This window comes from Spermophilus citellus (genome assembly GCF_964194105.1).
Source record: "Spermophilus citellus genome assembly, chromosome: 1".
In the NCBI taxonomy this organism is placed as follows: Eukaryota; Metazoa; Chordata; class Mammalia; order Rodentia; family Sciuridae; genus Spermophilus; species Spermophilus citellus.
The window spans coordinates 195,628,115-195,649,064 of record NC_138182.1 but is presented as its reverse complement, the minus strand read 5'-3'; the positions used below and the strand labels follow the sequence as shown (position 1 = coordinate 195,649,064).

General features: G+C 34.3%; 1 protein-coding gene across 2 annotated transcripts in view; it reads left to right on the top strand.

The window, feature by feature from the left end:
- The window catches only part of MAN2A1 (mannosidase alpha class 2A member 1), a 175,916-nt gene that overhangs the window by 42,303 nt on the left and 112,663 nt on the right, over positions 1–20,950 (top strand). For both annotated transcript variants that reach the window (XM_081291424.1, XM_081291425.1), the window contains 2 exons: positions 237–408; positions 19,642–19,769. In XM_081291424.1, the coding sequence (XP_081147550.1) occupies positions 237–408; positions 19,642–19,769 (300 nt within the window). The remainder of the gene's footprint in view (positions 1–236; positions 409–19,641; positions 19,770–20,950) is intronic.

Below are 20,950 nucleotides of genomic sequence, written 5' to 3'. Positions count from 1 at the left end.
CTGAATTTTTGTGTAGTTTTTAGGGAGTTTTTATTGTTTCAGTATTCATGGTGTTTTTGAGTTTTATGTCAAATAAAATGGAATTTAATTAATTGAAAACACTGGTTAAAATTTTAAATATATCCTTTTATGAATGAAACATCTAAAGATGTCCAAAGGTAATGCAGTGGAATGTGAATGAGTTGTAATCAGACATGTGAATCAGACCTTTGTGGTATATTTGTGTCTTGGTTTAGGTTGGTTGAAGACTTTCAATGAATACTTTAGAGAAAAGACTCATTATATTTTTAATAACATGGTCATAAAGCTGAAAGAAGACTCAAGTCGGAAATTTATGTGGTCTGAAATCTCTTACCTTTCAAAATGGTGGGATATTGTAGATACTCAGAAGAAGGAAGCTGTTAAAAGGTTTGTTTTAAAGCTTTTTTTAAAATTTGGTAGTATTAATGATTAATTGTATAGTGAAAAAAGTGTTAAATTTTTAGGAGGTGAATTTTTAGCCTTATTTCTGAAACTTTTATTTCTTTATATCCTTTTTTTAAATTGGTTTTGATTCATCTTTAAAAAAAAGAATTGAAACATTTCCATTGAAATTCTTATTCCAACTTTTTCCTAGAAATGGAATTTCTAGGTCAAAGGGGCTTAATATTTAAATTTTTTAAATAGCATATCATCAGAGTGATTTCTAGAAAAGTTGTTTCAATTAATCTTTCAATCTTCTGTGTAGAAATGTACAAACTCCTCAGCTTATTGGTCAACAATATAATTTTTTAAAAACTTGGTCAATTTGTTGAAAAATATTTTAATTTGCATTTTTGATTGCTATCAATGTTGCATATTTCTCTTAGAAACTAAATTTTTTGTGACTTGCTTGATTATACTTTTTCTTATTCACTTTTAGATATATATTTCTTCTGAAGTTTTTATTAATTATTAATCTTTAACAGACTTAAAATTTTCATGTAGTCAAGTCTGTTAATCTGTTTTCTTGTGATATTGCTTTTGCTTTTGTAATTAGGAAGATCTTCCCCAGTCTACGGTTTAGATAAATAGTTCTTTTTTTCTCTAGTTTCATTTTTTTAAAAAAACTCCAAATTTATGCCCTTCTATATAGTGACAGGTGGTTCTCTGATCACCAATTATGGAGTATTTTATCTATTTAACATTTATATAGCAATGACTGCATTTGTCACTGTGTTCTAAGCACTTTACAAATTGTAACTAACAATCCTTTCAACTGTTTTGTGAAGTAGGTATGATCATTATCCTCATTTTACAGATAAAGACATTGATTCATTGATGTCACTCTGCTAAACATGGCAGCACTAGTATTCCATCTAGCCTGGGCTTTCTACCTCCAAACATTGTGCCTTCACATGCTGTGTTGCCTAAGATTTAAATAATCCATCCTTTTCTACTGATTTGAAGTGCCATCTTTATACTGTTTAAATATGTGCTGATTTCTGGACATCTTGACCTGTTTCATAGACTTTACTGTTTAACTTTTTTTTTAATATGTATGTATACTTTTTTAGTTGTAGATGGACACAATACATTTATTTTATTTTTTTATTTTTATGTGGTGCTGAGGATTGAACCCAGTGCCTCACATGTGCTAGGCAAACTCTCTGCCATTGAACCACCACCCAGCCCCTCTGTTTGACTCTTAAGTGTTATGGCTTTATGATATATTTCCTTAGACACTTTCAGTCTTCTCTTATCTTTCTATATTGAAAGATTATTTTAATGAATGACCATTTATTTTTCTCAAACAGCTTTATAATTAATTTATTAAGTTCATCCTACTCCATAAAAAAAAAGTCTTTGGATTTTGATGGAAATTGGCATAAACATCCAATGACAATTTTGGGGAGAACTGACTTCTATGACTTCTATCATTAATTGGAGCATGTAGACTCTGGAGGTACCAGGATAAGCTGAGTATCCACCATAGCCAAAGTGGCTAGTTACTCTTCTACTCCAGATATGTGTTATCTGGACATTTCCTCCAGTTACTCAAGATAAACTAGAATTCCAAAGTGTTGTGTATTACTTTTTAAATTGAAATGTTAGCAGCTAATTTAGATTAACATACATAGGTGTATACACATGTACATACACACAAATGCACAAATACACAGCCAATCATAACATTTCTGAAGCCTTATTTTTATTTTTCAATACTGGGTATTGAATCTAGGGGTGCTTAACCACTGAGTCACATCCCCAGCCCTTTTTATCTTTTATTTTGAGATAAGGTCTTGCTATTTTGCTTAGGGCCTAAGTTATTGAGGCTGGCATCAAACTTGTGATTCTCCTGCCTCAGCTTCCCAGAGTCACTGGATTCCAGACTTGTGCCAGAGCACCTGGTTTCTAAATCTTTAGTTTAGCTCTAGCTACCTACTAGTTGGCAAGCTTTTAAAAATTAAGAACTATCTTATAAAACTACATGAAGGTCTGGCGTTGTGGCTCAGTCATAGAGTACTGGCCTAGCATTTTTAAGACACTGGGTTCAATTCTCAGCACCACATATAAATAAATGAATAAAATAAAGGTCCATCAACATCTAAAAAAATATTTAAAAAACTACATGGAACTTTTTTTGGTTTGACTAAATTTTAAGATATAAAAATGCTTTTGTTTGTTTAGATCTTACATTACTCCTTATATATAAATAACATTTTATATTTTCTAAAAAAAGATAATTTTATAGAAATTCTATTGATTTTTTTTAGATTTTAAGGATTTATTTCATCTGTGCTTATTTTTTGCTTTTTTTATTACTTATTTTCTGATTTTTTTCCTTCATCTTTAATAGACTGGCTAAAGCTTTCACTTATTTTATTGGTTTTCACCTGCTCTCACTTCCCTCAGAATCTATTTGTATTTTTGTGGTTTTTAACTTTGACCTTTCTGCTTTCATCTTTCCTAATTTCTTCTGCCTGCTTTCACTAGTGTTAAATGGGCCAATCCATTTATTTTAATAAGAAATGTACCTCTATCTGTGTGTTTACTTTTTAGCACTGTTATAACTAGCTTTTACATTTTACATGTAATTTTGTCATTATTGTATTTTTTCGTAAGAATTCTGCAGCTGTACTTACCATTTTCTCTTTGACTAGAAAAATAATTTTATTTTTAAAATGTTCTTTTTTCCTGCTATACTTTATTAAAAACTTGCTTTAATGTCTTATGGTCAGAGAGTATGAACTGTGTGATTTTTATTCTTTAGAATATTTTGAGTTTTTCTTTGTGACTTAATATGTGAACGATATTGATGAACCTTCTAATGGTACTTAAAGAGGAGGTGTTGGTAGAATGTGCATTTTGATGGGTATCTGCTAATTCAGTATTTTAAAATTACTGTTTTCATCTGTGTATAGTTAATTCTGCTATCATGCAACATATTCATTCTTTAAAAAAATCACTGTATATGCATAGTCATGCAATAAAACCACAGTGCTTGTGGAAAAAATGGGGTTAGGGTGCATAGCACTGTAGAACTTCATCAGTGACTTGTGCTCACAAAGAACCTAAAAAAGGAAACCTAATAAAAGTGCTTGTCCAGTTTTACATGTATTAAACTAAGACATGTATAAATGCTACAATAAATGTATCCGTTTACCTTGAAAAAGATATGATATTTGTTTGTGGAAGTGGGTGTTGGAAAAAGTATAGATTGTGTGTTACTGTGAAATGGTGGTGTAAGTGCTGTTTCTTAAAATCTGATGGAAAGTTGCACAGCAGGTGTGGAGGAGTGTGACTCATAACACATGATGAACTGAAGGAGATGGTTGATGTTTGCAGCATGCACATGTGTGTATTCCCAGGGCTCAGTTCATTTGGGTAGTTATCTGCCTTCACCTGGTATTTCTCAGGGACTAAATTGCACATCAAAAATGCAAAAATTTTTTTTCCTAATAAAATCAATCACTTTGGAACAAATTCCCATTTCTAAAACAAGTGTCTATAGCAGAACTGGCTGTATTTACTTTTTTTTTTTTTAAATTATTTTATTGTTGGTTGTTCAAAACATTACATAGTTCTTAATATACCATATTTCACAGATCGATTCAAGTGGGTTATGAACTCCCATTTTTACCCCGTATACAGATTCTGCTAACATTCTCTTGTCAGCTTCCTCTTGTTTTTTGTTTTCTCCTTTCGTGCCTGATCTGTTTGCATCTTTACTAGCTCATTTGTTTATTCATTCAACTGACATTTCCTGTATGTAAACTATGGAGCAGGAATTGCAAGGTTCTGGGCACTCTGGTATTTCTGTTCTTCATCGTAAGTTTTATCTATCCCTATTGACAAACTACAGTCTTCTCCTTTTAATGGTCAACATTGCTATCACAACTGCTCTTTTTTGTTGTTGTTCATTTGTTTTAGTTTGCCTGTTCTGTGCTACTCTTTTTACTGTAAGGACAGCCAATTTTGAATGGTAGTTCAAAAGGCTGGTGATGGGATCCAGACTGCTGGGTTCAAACCCTGGCAACTCTCAGTGACCCTGTAATTTTGGGTAAGTTTCTTAACCTCTGTGCCACAGTTCCTTTATTTGTCAAATGAAGATAATATTGGAGTTCGTTTTATTTGGTCTTTTATTGAGGATTGAATTAAAACAAATAAGATCCTCAACACATGCATGGCACATTTTAAAACCCCCAGTACATATTATTGGATATTATTATTATTATTATGTGTATTTGGACACAATAACTTTATTTTCTTTATTTTTTATGTGGGGCTGAGTATCGAACTCAGTGCTTTGCATGTGCTAGGTGCATGCTCTACCTCTGAGCCACAACCATAGCCTTTTATTATTTTAGCTTTTATTTTTCATTTGGAATATTTTTTGGGGGCCCGTATGGAATTTTTATTTCTGAAGTTATCTCAAGAATTTTATTTTTTAATAATTATATAAGATTTATGTTTGTGTTTTATCTTTAAGGAGTCTTATATAATGCTCAATTGAAGATAACTTTTTGTAGCCTCTGCTCATGTGCATTTAAGATTAAAAAACGTTTATCCATGAGGCGCTAACTTTTCACCAAGTTATGGGCTGGGGTTGTGGCTCAGTGGTAGAGTACTCCCCTAGCACGTGTGAGGCACTGGGTTCAATCCTCAGCACCACATAAAAAATCAATAAATAAAATTTCACCAAGTTATATATTTAGGTATGTATAACTTTTTATTCAGTTTTCCATCTATCAGTTTAAAATTTCCTCAACATACTTTCTGCACTCCCTGACTCCTGCTTTCTTTTCATTTGTTTTAGAAGTCAATTATCTATTTATTGGGTTTAGCCTCTTTTACATATGTAGTTTTTTTTTTTTTAATTTCTTATGTTTGCTATCTTTTGGGAGATTCTTCTCAAGGATTCCCCATCTCCCTCCTAATTCACTCCCTGGTAGTGAGTCTATTCTTTCCTGGCTTTAAATGCTTTGTTTTAACTTTAGTTCTGTATTCTTTGTATTATTGTCCATAAGTCCAAGTATTTTTCCCTTTTCATTATTGAGCAAAACAACTTAACTCATACCTAATGTATCTTGCTTGAAAGCCTTTCCTTTTCTAACCAAATATATGCCCTTTTCTTGCTGAATTTGTTATTACTGGTAGATTGGCATTCACTCCACTAGTTTCCTTTTGAAAATGGTTTTTCATGCAGAGAGGTCAGATCCTCCATCTTCCTGCCCTGAAATCAGACAAGTCAGCTGTGACCTACACACAGTTAATCTGCATATTAATTCCCAGGATTTTCATCTGTACAGAGTGAAGTGAGGGCTGACAGATGGAAAGGAGGGGAGCAGGCATGAAGAGAAGTTTGCAGGCCCTTTCTCATAGCACCTGGCATTTATAAGACTCTTGTTCTTTGACCTGGTTCCTTTTGCCCCTGCCATATGATCTCACTTTCCTCCAGCCCTTTGTTGATCCTGGACTTTTAGCCTTTCCCTCAATTCTTGGTGCCCAGTAACATCCCCCAGTACATTTTCTTTCCAGTTAGTGTTTCTTGCAAATGAAACAATTAGCTGATACATTCCTCCTTAGTTCCCTTGTTGGAGAACTAGTTCCTGGAGGAGTACATGAACTTCCTGCATCTAGCAGTTCGGGAAGGTGCCCAAGGTTATTAAATAGGATTGGGGGAGGGAAAGAGATGAACTGGAGCTGTGAGAAGATCTGGAGAAGGAATGTCCCATCCATTAATATCTTTCTTTGGTGAAACTGCTGTGCCTGGTGCTGACTTTCTGCATCTAGTTCTCTTTTGATTTGGCCTGTACGTTAGGTAGGAAGTGTGAAGATTGTTCTTCACAGAGGCCAACAAGTCCAGTCAGGAAACTAGGCTTTCTGCCTGCTATGTTTGATAGGAGGAGGCTAGGCTATGCTTGGCTTTCTTCCAGTAAGGCTGCATCAGGGAGCTGCCTGGTAAGAACTATGGTTAGTGAGCTTTGCCTCTGCAGTTGGTTCTCCAAACCAGGGGCTGTAGCCAAAATCTCAGAATCTTTTCCATTTATGACTTGAGACTCCATACTGATTTTCATACTGGGCAGCTATGGGTCAGTTCTTGCTGAATTCTGTACAGTTCCACCTGCATTGTCAGAAATGCTGCCAATTTTAGGACATGTGGATGATCTCCTTCTGAGGGAGGCCAGAAACCCCCACCCAGAAGACCCCTGCCATAAATAAACTTCCCCAGAGACCCTCAGAAATTCTGTTTAGCATAGTTGTTCTTAAGACTATCAACAAGAATTTTTACAACAGAGTTTTCAGGTGGAGGATACCTTTGCAGAGACAGAGTGAGGGACTCAAGGCCTCCAACCTTGGTCTGGAACCTACACAGAGGCTTTTGCATCTCAAAGGATTGACTATAGTCATGTCCTTTGGAGCCAGGTGGTGGGGAAAAAGAGGAGGGGGATGGATTGGGGCTATAGCTCAGTGGTAGGATGCCCATCTCACATTTGTGGGGCACTGGGTTCAATCCTTAGCACTGCATAAAAATAAACAAAGATACTGTGTCCATCTACAACTAAAAAAAAGAAAGGAGAGGGGAACACTCCCTTTCCCAGATACTGATTTTCACAGAGAGTGTCCTTGGCCTGAATTGGGTGCCCAGAACAGTGAAAAAAGTTGCTTTTATGTAAACTTCCTCAGATTGTGAGGCTCTGAGCCCCCTCCCCTTACATACTGGGTATAAAGTTCTCAAACTTTCAGAACTCAGGGTTTATAGGGGTGATTTAATGGAGGCAAAAAGCCCCCCTTTTGAACCCAGCTGCCGCCAATAAACCCGCTTTCTGCTATTCCTTGGTGTCCAGCCTCCTCTGTCCTATTTCACTTCTCTTGATTCTACCTGAGTGCAGGTTTCTCTCTTTTTATTCTTCTGTTTTTGTTGTCCATTTTACTTAGGTAAAATGTATACTTACAACTGTATACAATTGCCAATGTTTGACCACTTTTGATGCACAAAAATGGCAGTTCCTCATATGATTCAATACAATGCTAAGGATAGAGGATGGTAAGATTTGTGGGGGGTAGAGGGGTAGGGTGTGCACCATTTTTCTTGAATAAAAGTTTATTTTATAGCTACACTAGGACATTGAGCTTTTTTTGTTGTTGTTAAGATTCGCTTAAAGTTCTCTCTGTTCTAGATATAATCATTCACTTTTGTTCATTTATTACTTTTATCTGTGCAACTAGGATAATAGCAGTTGTTTTTCTTACTTGAACAAAACATTCTTAGAGTTAGTTACCTAAATGTAGGCAACATGTATAAATACTGGGGAAAACTTATTAGATGTTTGTATTTTGTATTTGCTCCCCTTAATTAAAGTTCTTAGCTTGTTCTAAGGGGCATTACCAATAGAATTTTTTTTTTTTGACAACTAGTGTATTGCTTATACAATGGCTTGTTTTTCCCTTTTTGAAGATGAGCTATGGATTAAATATCTGTACCTGAATTTGCAAACTAGCTATTGCAGAGCTGAATTTGTAATTCTAGCAGAGTTCCACCTAAGCTTTCGCTGTCCCTGAAGAATACCAATTGATTGTGGGAACATAACAAAAACATAACTCAAGTGATCTCCATAATCTATTCTAGCAATGACTTGTTTGATTCTTCCCTCATGTGGCAGCAGTATTTAGCTTTATAAGCCTTTAAAAATGAAAATCTAGTTAACTAAAGAGAGATCCATGGTGGCTCAAAATAATTTAATCAATTATAGTCATGGCCCCTGTTTGTAACACATTGCGGTGGATTTAAAAGAAACTGCCTTTCATGAAGTAATCATCACATTTTCTGTGTATGCTTGTTTTATTTACTTTTTAGACTTCATATTTGGATATTTTTGGCTAAATGCAGTTAAATACTGCATAATGTTCATAATACATCAAAATGTGACCTCAGAGTCAAGCTGCTACAACATTACCCTTAGCATTTCCTTTGACTAGCATCTGGGCTCTGAGATACTGAAACAGTTTTTACATTACATTTGCTTCTGCCCTTGATGCCAGTAGTTGTTGCAGAAACCCACCGAATGGTTGGAACCTAGAACACTTTGCATGTTCTCAGAAATCTTGACCAGCTTTTTTCTGTCACATTTTGATGTGAAATAAGCTCCAGTTGTATCCATTACTTAGTAGACTTTGTATCTTCACCACATTTCTGCCTTTCATTTTGTTTCTAAGAATGCAGACTTTTTATTCATCTAATCTCTAACCATCCTCTTGTGTCTTTTTAAGCCAGGTTCATATGTAAGTGAACTTTTCACTCAGTCCTCTCAACTATCTTTATTTTTTGGAATCAGGGAAATACTTGAGTTAACTTCTCCTACGTATATTTTGTATTTTCCTGAAAAAAATGGACTGTTAATGTTCATATACAGACTAATTTATTATATGTTTTATACAGGTCATATTTTATGGTATTTAACCAAAGGCTGTTATAAAATTTACAAAGCAATGAGAAGTTAGTGTGTCTTGTGAAGTTCAGACTCAATACAGAGTTGGATTGAGTTTACAGCCTAAAGGTACTTAACATTTCATCAGAGGGATCATAGCAATGTACCATGGTCTAAAATATCTTGCTCTGATTTTCTTCTCTCCTCATTTGTTAAGTGTCCTGCTCTTGCCTGTGGGGTAACCCCCCTCCCCATTCTCTTCATTTTGCATGCTTGTCCACATTATTATTTAAATTACTTAGCATTCAGGCTACTTCCAGATCTAAAACTCCAACCTAGACTTCTTTCTTTTTCCCTGGTTAATGTACTGGTAGGAGCTAACATTTGAGTGTGTGCTATGAACCCAAGACATGTTCCAAGCACTTATATATTTATTTAGTCAATCCCCTAGCATTCACTTTAAGTTCCTTTATTATCCTTATTCTCCTGTTGGGAAAACTGAGGCATTGAAGTTAAAGAACAAAACTAAAAGTTACCCAGCTGACATGGAATTAGAACCAGAGCCAGGTACCCTTGCTGCAGGATTGGTGCTCCTAACTCTTATGATCCTCTGCCTTTTGACCTGCAATTTTTTCCACATCCAGTCAGTACTTGAACCTTGCCAGTTTCACCTCTATAGTAACTCTGGGCCCTGACCCCTCATTTTCACCCTGTTGCTCTTGTTTTTTTTTTCTTTTTTGTTGTAGATGTACACAATACCTTTATTTATTTGTTTATTTTTATGTGCATCGAACCCAGTGCCTCACACATGCTAGGTAAGCATTCTACCACTGAGCCACAACCCCAGCCTTCTTGTTCTTTCTGTTGTGAAGACTACCAGATGATCTCCCTGAATCTAGGTGTGCCATTTCGGAGTATCCTCCATTCATTTCACCATTGGGTTTTTCAATATATTTGAGTTTGATGATGTTTTTTCTATGCACTTAAGTTGCGATTATACTTTGGTGTCAAAAGTTGCAGACTAATCTTCTCTGCCTGACACAAACTGACTTTTTTATTCAGAGCCCTCCACTTATCCACCTTTGTTTCCAGTCACTTCCTGCCTCCTGTTCCATAGGATGAATATTGAGCCACCCATGTGGGTTCCTTGTACACATGCTGTTTTATGCTGTTTAGGAATTTGCCCATGTGTTCTTTTGGAGTTTTTTTTTTTTTTTACCTTTTTATGAACTGCATAATGTTAGTCCTTTTAATTTCCAGAGACTCAGCTGAAATACTACTTTATCTCCAAAGCCTTCTCTCATTTGCTCCACCATGCATTCAGCAATAACAGGTGAGCAAGACTGACCTGATCCCATTCCTCAGGGAAGAACAGGCAAGATATGTAATTAAGCACAGAATTACAATAGAATGTTTTCTTCTATGGAGCAAGAAGGGGGTTTTGGAAGCAAGTGGTATTCAAGTAGAAACCTGAAGGATGACAAAGAAAGGGGTGTCAGAGGGAGGGAAGAAATTCCAGGTTACCTGAAGAGAGTTGTGTTTACCGGCCAGGGATTAGCCCAGAGGCATTACATACCCAAAGCCCTGAAGTTTATTAGTCTGCAACAGCAGGACCCAGATGTGTGTGTAGAGACTGGGTAATGTGTGGCCATTAGGGAGATACAAAGATACAAATGAAAACTTCTATGAGGTACTGTCTTTGACCCCTTTAGAATGGTTGAAATAAAAAATCTACTGATGATAGCAAAGACTATACACTCTTACTGCTCATGGGAACATATAATGGATGACTTTCTTTTTTATGTATTTTTTATTTTTAGTTGTAGATGAATACAATCTCTTTATTTTATATATATATATATTTTATGTAGTGCTGAGGATCAAACCCGGTGCCTCACATGTGCTAGGCAAGTGCTCTATCACTGAGCCACAACCCAGCCATGAATAGATATTTTTGTAGAATAATTTTTCATAGAAGTTCAAAACTGGAAATAATTCAAATGTCCATCAACAAAATGATGGGTTAAAAAAATGTGGCATACAATGGAATACTACGTAGCAATGAAAGATAATGAATTACTCAAATATATTGAAATATGGATGAATCTTACAAACATATTAAATGAAAAAAAAAAAAGCCAGACACAGAAGAGTAAATGTTGCATGATTCCACTTAATGAAATCTGAGAGCAGACTAAACTGTCTATTGTGATAGAAATAACAATGTCAGAATTGTATGTTTTGGGGGAGCAGTAGGTGGACATAGTTTGGAAAGAGGCAAAGGAAAACTCATGAGTTAATGGAAATATTCTGTGTATTATTTTGAGTAGTGATTATAGTTGTCAAAATTCATGAGTGAACATTCATATTACATGTTGTTAGATCTCATTTTAAAATACCTCAGAAAATATAGTACACCCATGAACATGATATATGTCCCCATTCATGGTAAACTGTGCCAACCATAACCCTGTGTGCATGTTTAGTGAGTTGTTAAGAATGAGTTTTAAAATTTTATTCTTTAGCTTCTTACATGTTTCCCCAATTTATTTTGAGTGAACATTTTTTAAATTTATTCATTTTTATTCTAATTTCTTATATGTGACAGCAGAATACATTACAATTCATATTACACATATGGAACACAATTTTACATATCTCTTATTGTACACAAAATATTGTCACACCATTTATTTCTTTATACATGTACTTAGGATAATGAAGTCTTTCTCATTCCACCATCTTTTCTACCCTCATGTCCCCTCCCTTCTTCTCCCACCCCTTTGCCCTATCTAGAGTTCATTTAATCCTCCTACCCTGCCCCCAAACCCCATTATGAATCAGTCTCCTTATGTCAGAGAAAACATTTGGCATTTGTTTTTTTTTGGGATTGGCCAACTTAACTTAGCATTATATTCTCTAACTCCATCCATTTACCTGAACATGCCATAATTTTATTCTCTTTTATAGCCAGATAATATTCCATTGTGTATATATACCACATTTTGTTTATCCACTCCTCTACTGAAGGGCATGAATGAACATTTTTTGAATGAATTCATATTTATTATACATTGAGGTATTTAAATTAGACTGCTATCCTATTAAAACTTTGCAGAAATTATTCATTGAACCATCTGAGGAATATTCTTAAATATTATGGCCATTTTCAAGCTACAGTTTTGTTTCCAGTACTTAGGATAAATCAGGATATAGCTTTTAAAGTTTAGAAACATTTTAAATTTTTTTAAAATATAAGCCCAAATATATAGGAAGAGTATACAATGAAAGATAAAGTACTCAACCATTTCTGTCTCCTTGTCCTTTATCTCTTCTTACTGGAGCTAGTTGACTAGATGCATTTATTTTGTGTACAGGTAAAGAGTTGAATATGCACATATGTTTATAGACATACATATGCATACATATATTATACAGATGATAAGGCACATTGCACTGTGCTTTTTTGAGTGGGTCTTTGTTTTTTATTGTGGCAAAAATGCATAATATAAAAGGTACCCTTTTAAGATTTTTAAGTCTACAATTCTGTTGTCTACCCATCACCACTCTCCATTTCTAGTAATTTTTCATAGTCTCAAACCAAGTTTGTATCCATTATATAGTAATTCCCATTTCTCTCTGCTCACATTGCCAGTTGCTGACAACCGCCATTCTACTTTCTGTTTCTCTGTATATGATTATTCTAGGTATCTCATAAATAGGTATTATGCAATTTTTGTCCTTCCATGTTTGCCTGGTTTACTTGCACAATGTCTTCAAGGTTCATCTGTTACAGCATGCATCAGAACTTCTTTCTTCCCTAAGGCTACATGACATTTCATGGTATGTAGGGACCACATTTTGTCTATTCCTTTGTCCTTTGATGGATATTTGGGTTGTTTCCACTTTTTTGTCTGTTTTTTATAATGCTGCTATGAACAATTGATGTACAAATATCCGAGTCTTTTATTTTAGTCCTTTTGTGTATGTACTTCAGAGTAGGATTGCTAGATCATATGGTGATTCTACATTTAAATTTTTGAGGAAGCCCTGTACTGTTTTCCACAGTGGCTGTACCATTTTATGTTCTCACAAGCAATGTGCAGATTTCTTTCTTTATTTCTACTTGTTTGCTGTTTTTTAAATAATAGCTATCCTAATGGGTATTGTACCATGAATTTTAAACATATTTCTTGGAGAACCTTTTATAAAGTCTATTTAATGAATGGGACTTAATTTATTTACTTCCAATTGATTACCATGTAGTTTTATTTCTGATCTCTTGCTCATGCATAGAGTGTATCTTTTATCTTTAGTATATATAGTACTTTCATTTTTTAAAACTTTTAAATATTTTCTGACTTTTTTTGAGAGAACCTGGAAAAGTATCTTTGCAGTTTACAATTTAAATTTGTTAGCAATACTTAAGAATATCTATTTCTGTTCAACCTCGGCATTACAGTATGTTATACAACTTTTTCATCTTTCTAATCTGATAGGTGAAAAGTGGCATCTTATTGAGTTTTCAACTTTCATTTCCTTAGTGAGGTTAAATTTCTTTTCGTTTTTAGGAGCCACTTATTTCTGAAATATCTGCTTCATATACTTTGTTTTTCTTTTGCATTTTTGGTACCCTTTTCTTACACTTTTATATAAATATGAACACTGAGTAAATGGTGCTTGAAACAGATGTGATTGCTGTGCTCATGGAGCTTATAGTCTGTTGGAGGAAAAAGTACAAAATACAAATGTATAATTCACTTTTGTTATGAATGCTATGAAATTACGTGACGTTTGGGTGGGATGTGGTAGTCAGCAGTGGATTCCTAAGTGCAAATAAGCAAGTACTAGAAGGGAAAATGTTTTAGGCAGATTGAGAGCATGCACTGAGAGCTGAAAGAATGGCTAGATCTGAAGTGAAATTAGGAAGAAATAATGAGATGTAACTCATTGTCTTCTTTTCCTCATACACGAAACCTTTAATAGGCATCAATATTCAAAAATACAAGTTTCTACAATTATGAGGAGTTTTAAAATAAAAATCTTATTTTTACTCTCTTACAGATAATCTCCATAATCTGATTAGCAGAAATAAGTGAGGTGCTCAGCAACTCAGTGAGACTCTCTCTCTAAATTAAATACAAAATAAGGGTGGGGATGTGGCTCAGTGGCCAAGTGCCTCAAAGTTCAATTCCTGGTACCTCAAAAAAGAAAATCTGATTAGCAACTGTCTTTAGGGTATGCATTGACTCTTTGAGAGCCTCTATCTTTTTGAGTTTTTAATTAATTTTTAAATTTATGAATAAAACTCTGTTTGTCATCTTGTATTATTTCATATTTCCCCAAATGTGTGATTACAGATTCAACTCATTGTCTCATTTGAAATTAATTTGTGATTCTTTGAAGCTTATTAGGTGATGCATTGTTTGCTACTAAGTTGTCTGTAACTATTTCATCATTAGGGAGAAAGGCTCTTTGAGTGTGTCCTCCTGTGTGTCACCACAATCCAAATGGCTGATGAGTCTACATAGGGGGAGAAGTGACATTTTCAGAAAATGATTTACTGCTTCTTGTGTTCTCCAGTATTCTTAAGTGTAAATTCTGCATCCTAGGCAAAATGAGCAGTGACAGAAATGCTCAGCTTAATTTTGATCAGTTACTTCCTTCCTTAAGCTTTTTATATCAAATCCCCTAGCATTGAAATAGAAACACAGAAATACATTAATTAGTTACAAATCAAGTCAGTACCTTAAAAAAGTGAAACACCAGTATTGTTAACTTTCAGAATGCCTAAGTTTCTGAATTTTGCTACATCCATGGGCTGTGTTTCCTTCGTTTCCTTTTCCACCTTTGCCTCTGAATCTCCTATTTATTAGGAAATATCTTGAAGTGTATATGTAAAAATTGTTTGCCAGAAATTAGTGTGTTGATAGAAACAGAGCAATAGACCTTATGGGAGGGGCATGAGGTTTTGGATATATTTTCCTCTGCCTTTTTTAGAATTGGTTCATTTATTTGATTTTTGAACATCAAGTGAATAAAAATATTTTGAAATGCCTATATTTGTTCTAAGTAAAATTTTCTGGCTGGGGATGGTGGTGTGCCCAGGAGGCTAAGACAAGAAAATGGCAAATTTGAGGCCAGTCTCTGCAATTTAACAAGGCCCTAAATAACTTATTCAGACCTTGTCATAACATACAAAAAATAAATAGGGCTGGGAATGTAGCTCAGTGTTAAATTGTCCCTGGGTTAAATCCCCAGTAATCCCAGCCCCTGCCATTTTTTTTAATGTTGGATATAGCTATTTCCCATTACTTTTATTTAACTTATTAAAGTCTTGAAAATGCAGTTATAATCTGTCTTAATTTTTGTCTTATCACTAACAGTAGTGATTTTAAGTGGTATTTTTTAATATGCTTACATAACTTTTCTGTTATTGCTTTTATTTTTAGAAGTATTTCCTTATATGTTGTTTCTACAAGATATTCTGTTCTAATTTTTGTGGCTATTATTAAATGATGATGGTCATTGCTATGTTTCTCAATAATTAGGTCAATAACTTTCCTTTCTTGGGGGGGGGCGGGTACCATTTGTTGTTCTTTTATCCTTCAGATGCTGACGTGCTTATCATATAGGGTCTGGAGTACAGGGCAAATTTGTGTGCTTACAGATTTCTGCTTTTGTCTTTGATATTGAATGATCACATGGCAAGTGTTTTTGTCTTACACAATAAATATTTTATACCAAACCAAACTTCACTGCCTGTAAGAATCTTCTGGTTTATAATCTTTCTTTTTTTTCTTTTTTAAACCATGCTTATGGATGGTTTAGAGGGTCATACAGTGGGAAAAATAGGCAGTTCAGTTAAAGAGGTATTACTCAATAACCTTATTATTCCTGTGTCGCATTACATAGGCTGTTGCTTCATATTTAAAATTATGTTGTTTTGCTTTCCATTGGTTGTTTTTTTTCTGATTAGGGAGAGTCTGTGCTGAGAAAACACTAAAAGCTATGCTCTTTTGGCCTCTTATTGTGACCTTATTTCTACCTATTTTGACCTACTCATGCAATTTTTCTTAAAAACATGTAGTGGCAAGCTATTCTAAAAGGAAAGTCCACTGGATTCCATGACATAATATATTAACTTTTTCTTATGAGCATGTTTGGAAAAAAAAAAACAACATCAGAGAACCTATAATAATCCATTTTTCCCCCACAAATTTGATGGCTATATTGAGAAGATTTTTCTCAACTTTTAAGTCTGACCCATAGATGTGACTAATCTATGGCACAATTTTGGTAACTTTAAACATCTTTTGCCAACTGTAGGAATAGTTTCTCCTTATTATTCTTTTCTAGAATTTTTCACAAATTTATTCATTTTAACATTTATCACTTCCTTTTCCTCATATATTATCTTTCTACTTGATCTTTGACTTTCCTTTTGATTTTCTTTTTAAGACTTCCCATGCTTCCCTATTTCCTCCTTATTATTTTGTATACTGTGCATTGAACCCAGGGTGCTTTGCCACTGTGCTACATACCCTGTCCTTTTTATTTTGAGACAGGGTCTCTCTAAGTTGATAAGACTAGCCTCTACCTTGCAATCCTTCCGTCTCAGCCTTCTGAGTTGATGGAATTACAGGCATATTCCACCACACCCAGTTCCCTAACTTAAATTAAAAAAAAATTTTTGTTGTTGTTAATGGACATTTATTTATTTATTTATTATTTATTTATAAGTGGTGCTGAGAATCGAAGACAGTGTCTCACACCTGCTAGGCAAGTGCTCTACTTACTACTGAACCACAACCCCTGCCCCCTAACTTAAATTTATATGGCCCCTTTTCCTAAGCTTACTTTTCTTTTTTCTTTTTAAATTTTTTTTTGACATATTATACATGCATGGAATATAACTTATTCTAATTAGGATCCCATTCTTGTGGTTGTACATGATGTGTTGTTTCATGGGTGGTGTATTCATATGTGAATGTAGGAAAGTGACGTTCGCTTTGTTTTACTGTGCTTCCTATTCCCATAAGCTTGGTTTTCTATTGGAGTAGTTCCTTTTGGATGTCTCCCTATTATCAGTAATCTTGACCAAATTTATATTCATCATTCCAAAGTGAGTCCCCTTGTCAACTCTACTTCACTGTCTTATTTATTAATACCACTGCTCCCGTAGACACTTGTCATTGGAACCCAAAGTCATATTTGTTGTAATCCTCCTTTTCTTTAGCTCCAATCCTTCCCTAATTTCTCTTGATACTTTTTCATAAAATGACTCCGTTGTCTTCTTTCTCTTCCATATTTCTTACCACTATCGAATTCTAGAGCATCTCACCTCATGCCTAGATTATTGAAAGTTCATGCTAACTGACACTTCCTTTTCTAATTTATGTTTCATGTATCTGTGAGCTTGGCCTATATATATACATAAATGCTATGTAGCTACCAGTATTAAACTGAGAGTCTCATTCATTGATTGCTTAGGGGGCATGCAGATGTGAACCAAACAGCATGTGTGGTCCTTGTTCTTTAGACTTATGTTTTAATGGAGAATAGGAGTGAAGAAGAAGAGAGAAGGCATGTAAATGAACAGGTAACTTTGATTTGTGATATAAGCCATGATGTAATGATAGTGATTTGGGGATACTATAGAAGTATTGATTTAGCCTGGGTGCTTACAGAGACTTCTCTGAGTATATATATTTGAGTTGAGACCTGAAGGCAGTTGGAACCAGCTAGCTGAGGAAGGATAGAGAAGAAAGTAATGGAAAATATCTTAGATATTTTGTCTTTAACCACATGACATACCATCAAAGCATCTCAGGCATCATGGGGAAGGAGAAGGGATGGAGTGTTCACAAGCAAAGCTGGGAAAATTAGTTGCAGAATATAATTTTATTCTGTATTCAACTGACTGTTCTTAGGAAACCATTTGTGACTATAGGACAGGAGCTAGGTAGCAAAGTTGATATAGGTAAAAAAAAATTCCATCTTTGGGTGATTTTTTTCCCATTTTTAAATAATTTTCTTAATCTATAGTTATTTTCTCTTCTAGATCAGCAAATAATTTATTTTTGATAAACTTATAAAATAATGAAGTTGAGTTTCCACATTTCATGGTCATATTAAATCCTAAACTGTCCTGACATCTCAGGTTACCAGTGTTCTCATAAGGTATAAAGGTTTAGTTAGGTCCATGGCCTCTAGAGTGTGGTTAAATCAGGCAATCACCATTATGATACATAAAAGAATGAATTATGAGCAAAGGCAGTAAGGGTGGGTGAGACACAGTAGTCTTGTATTTAGTTGTGTTCTTAAAGAAATGTAATTTATAGAATTTTCCAGCTTTTTTTTCTAAGTTTTTGATGTTTGTCTCAGATTCTGAATGTTGTCGGACATTTGGGTTCCTTTAGATGCTATAATGAGTCATTATATTCTTCAAGTGAAATAATTAGTTAATGATCCCCATGACAATGTAAATTTAACTCACTTCTTTGTATTTTATGCAAGGAATTTTTAGATATAACTTATTTTTATACTTCTAGAAACTGTATCCGTTATCCACTCTGTCACTGGTTAAGTGATCCTGCATATGTTTAGAAATCAAATGTTGTGTTAATGTTGGGCTTCTGATACATATTTTTTGTGCTTTTGGTGTGCTTTGAATAAATTTGGCTTGGTATTTCACTGTCAGGTGTGTGCATCCAGTGGAGATATATACTTGCTTCATCCTGAAATTTTACCATTGTCCAAACCACCTTATTGCAAACTGTCTGTGACACTTAAGATATTTGCTTAAATTATTAATTTTATGCTTTGGCACTTTTCAAAAATTTTTTAATAGTTTTTTTTTTCCTTCTCAGAAAAACTTATTTTCTTATAACAATTCAATTTTACAAAGGCTAGGGATCTTTAACCTGTATGGTATTATGGCAAAGGTCAGTAGACAAATAATGATAATGTTTGAGCTTTACATTCAATAAGGAAAAATAAATGATATCATTTATATTCAGACTAAATCTAGAGCAAAGTGCTTTAATTCATATTTTGGGGGGTGGTGGTACTGGGGATTGAACTCAGAGGCAGTCAACCACTGAGCCACATCCTCAGCTCCATTTTGTATTTTATTTAGAGACAGGGCCTCACTGAGTTGCTTAAGTGTCTTGCCATTGCTGCAGCTGGATTTGAATTTTTGATCCTCCTGTCTCAGCCTCCCTGTCTGCTGGGATTACAGGCATGTGCCACCACACCTGGCTAATTCTTATTTTTGAGAAGTTTGCTTCATTAACTTCTCAGTGTCATAAGTACTATGGTAAATATTATTTTTTTGATATAGGTATATGGAAATAAATTCTATCCTTAAAATAGCCCTCCAGTAAATACTCATCAAGCATGTACTCTGAGTAAAGCACCTTGCTAGATGCTTTGTAGGATTCAGAAATAAATTATATGTGGCTCCTGAGATTAAGAGTCTTTGCAACTGTGTGGAAAATTATACCCTTTGGGAAAGGAGCCTCCAACGTGACCTGCATGACCTTGCCTAGGGAAAGGATGGTTAGCTAAGACATTTTACTAGGGAAGCTTTATCACTAGAACCCTAAAGTTGAATTCATTCATTGGTGTAAATTTTTTTTTTCACAGAATAAATTCTGGCTACACTTGAAGCCTGTTTTACAATGTTTATTTTACTTTTATTTTTTTATTTGAACTTATATTTGTTAATGTCTTATCATCTCCCTAGGTTTCTGCAAACAGGTCAGTTTGAAGTTGTAACAGGTGGCTGGGTTATGCCTGATGAAGCTACTTCACATTATTTTGCCTTAATTGACCAGCTAATTGAAGGACATCAATGGCTGGAAAAACATCTAGGTATGTGTTAGTGTTTTCTGCTTTCATTTGGGCTATTTGGAGCAATGAGATTGGGGTAATGTGAGATGAAGCTTCATTTTATTTTTTTTTAATAGTAATGATAATTGTTGAATGATTTATCCTTCATTAATTTATAATATTTCTTGGTATAGTTATATTGTATACAGGTCTATACCTATACCATACTATATAATTGTTTAGTGTGCTCTACTTTGTATATCTGTTATTTTATGTATTAATTTTGTTATTTTTAGATTTTTTGTTTATTAAGATTTGATCATAAGAGGCGAAAACCTATTATTATCTTACACCAAAGCAATAAAGATATTAATAATGTCAATCAGAATTTGAGAAATAGTAGCTTCAGGTAAGACTGGATCTGGGAATTCAAAAATTATTTTGTCTGTGTACCATCTCTTTGGGACTGCCTGTTTGTGCATTGGTCTTCTCCTGACTTTTACTGCATGGTATGTAAGATGACCCTAGGTACCTGAGACTCATTTTTCAAGCTAGTAACTAGGAAAAGTAATTTTCTTTTCAACTTTTATCTGATTGGTCCAACTTGGATCAGGGGCTTAGTCCTGAACCAGTTACTGTGTCTAGAAGTATAGGAGCTAGAATCCCTGAGGCATAGTCATTTTATGGTGAGGACCTGGGGGCAGAGGTCCTTCATGTGAATGACCCCATGGAATAGTTCTAGTTAGGAAAAAAATCTACCACAAGAAGTGAGACGGAGGATACTGGACGGATAATGTCAGATGTCCACTATATCTCATAAAAATTTAGGATTAATTAAAATCTTTTTGAAATCTAATATTTCCATTTTGTAACATGATATGTGACTCTTCAAATATTTCTATTGTTCAGTGTAATTTTATAGTTTTATTTATAGTAAGCATAGATGTTTTTTACTGAAATTATTTCTATTTTTGTTATTTAGAAATTTTTTCCCCCTACAAGGTATAAAATCCTTCGCCCTAGTAACTATTTTTGACTTTGTATCTTGACATTTTCACATTTAAACAAAAGTTGTGAAAATGTTGCAAAGAACTGCTTCTTCATGCAGATTCAGAGATTATCATTTTGACACCTTTGTTTTGTTTTTCCTTCATATGATTATTCTCAGTATTATTGTGGTTATTATCATATGAACCTTTGAGAATAAATTGCAGATGGTATAC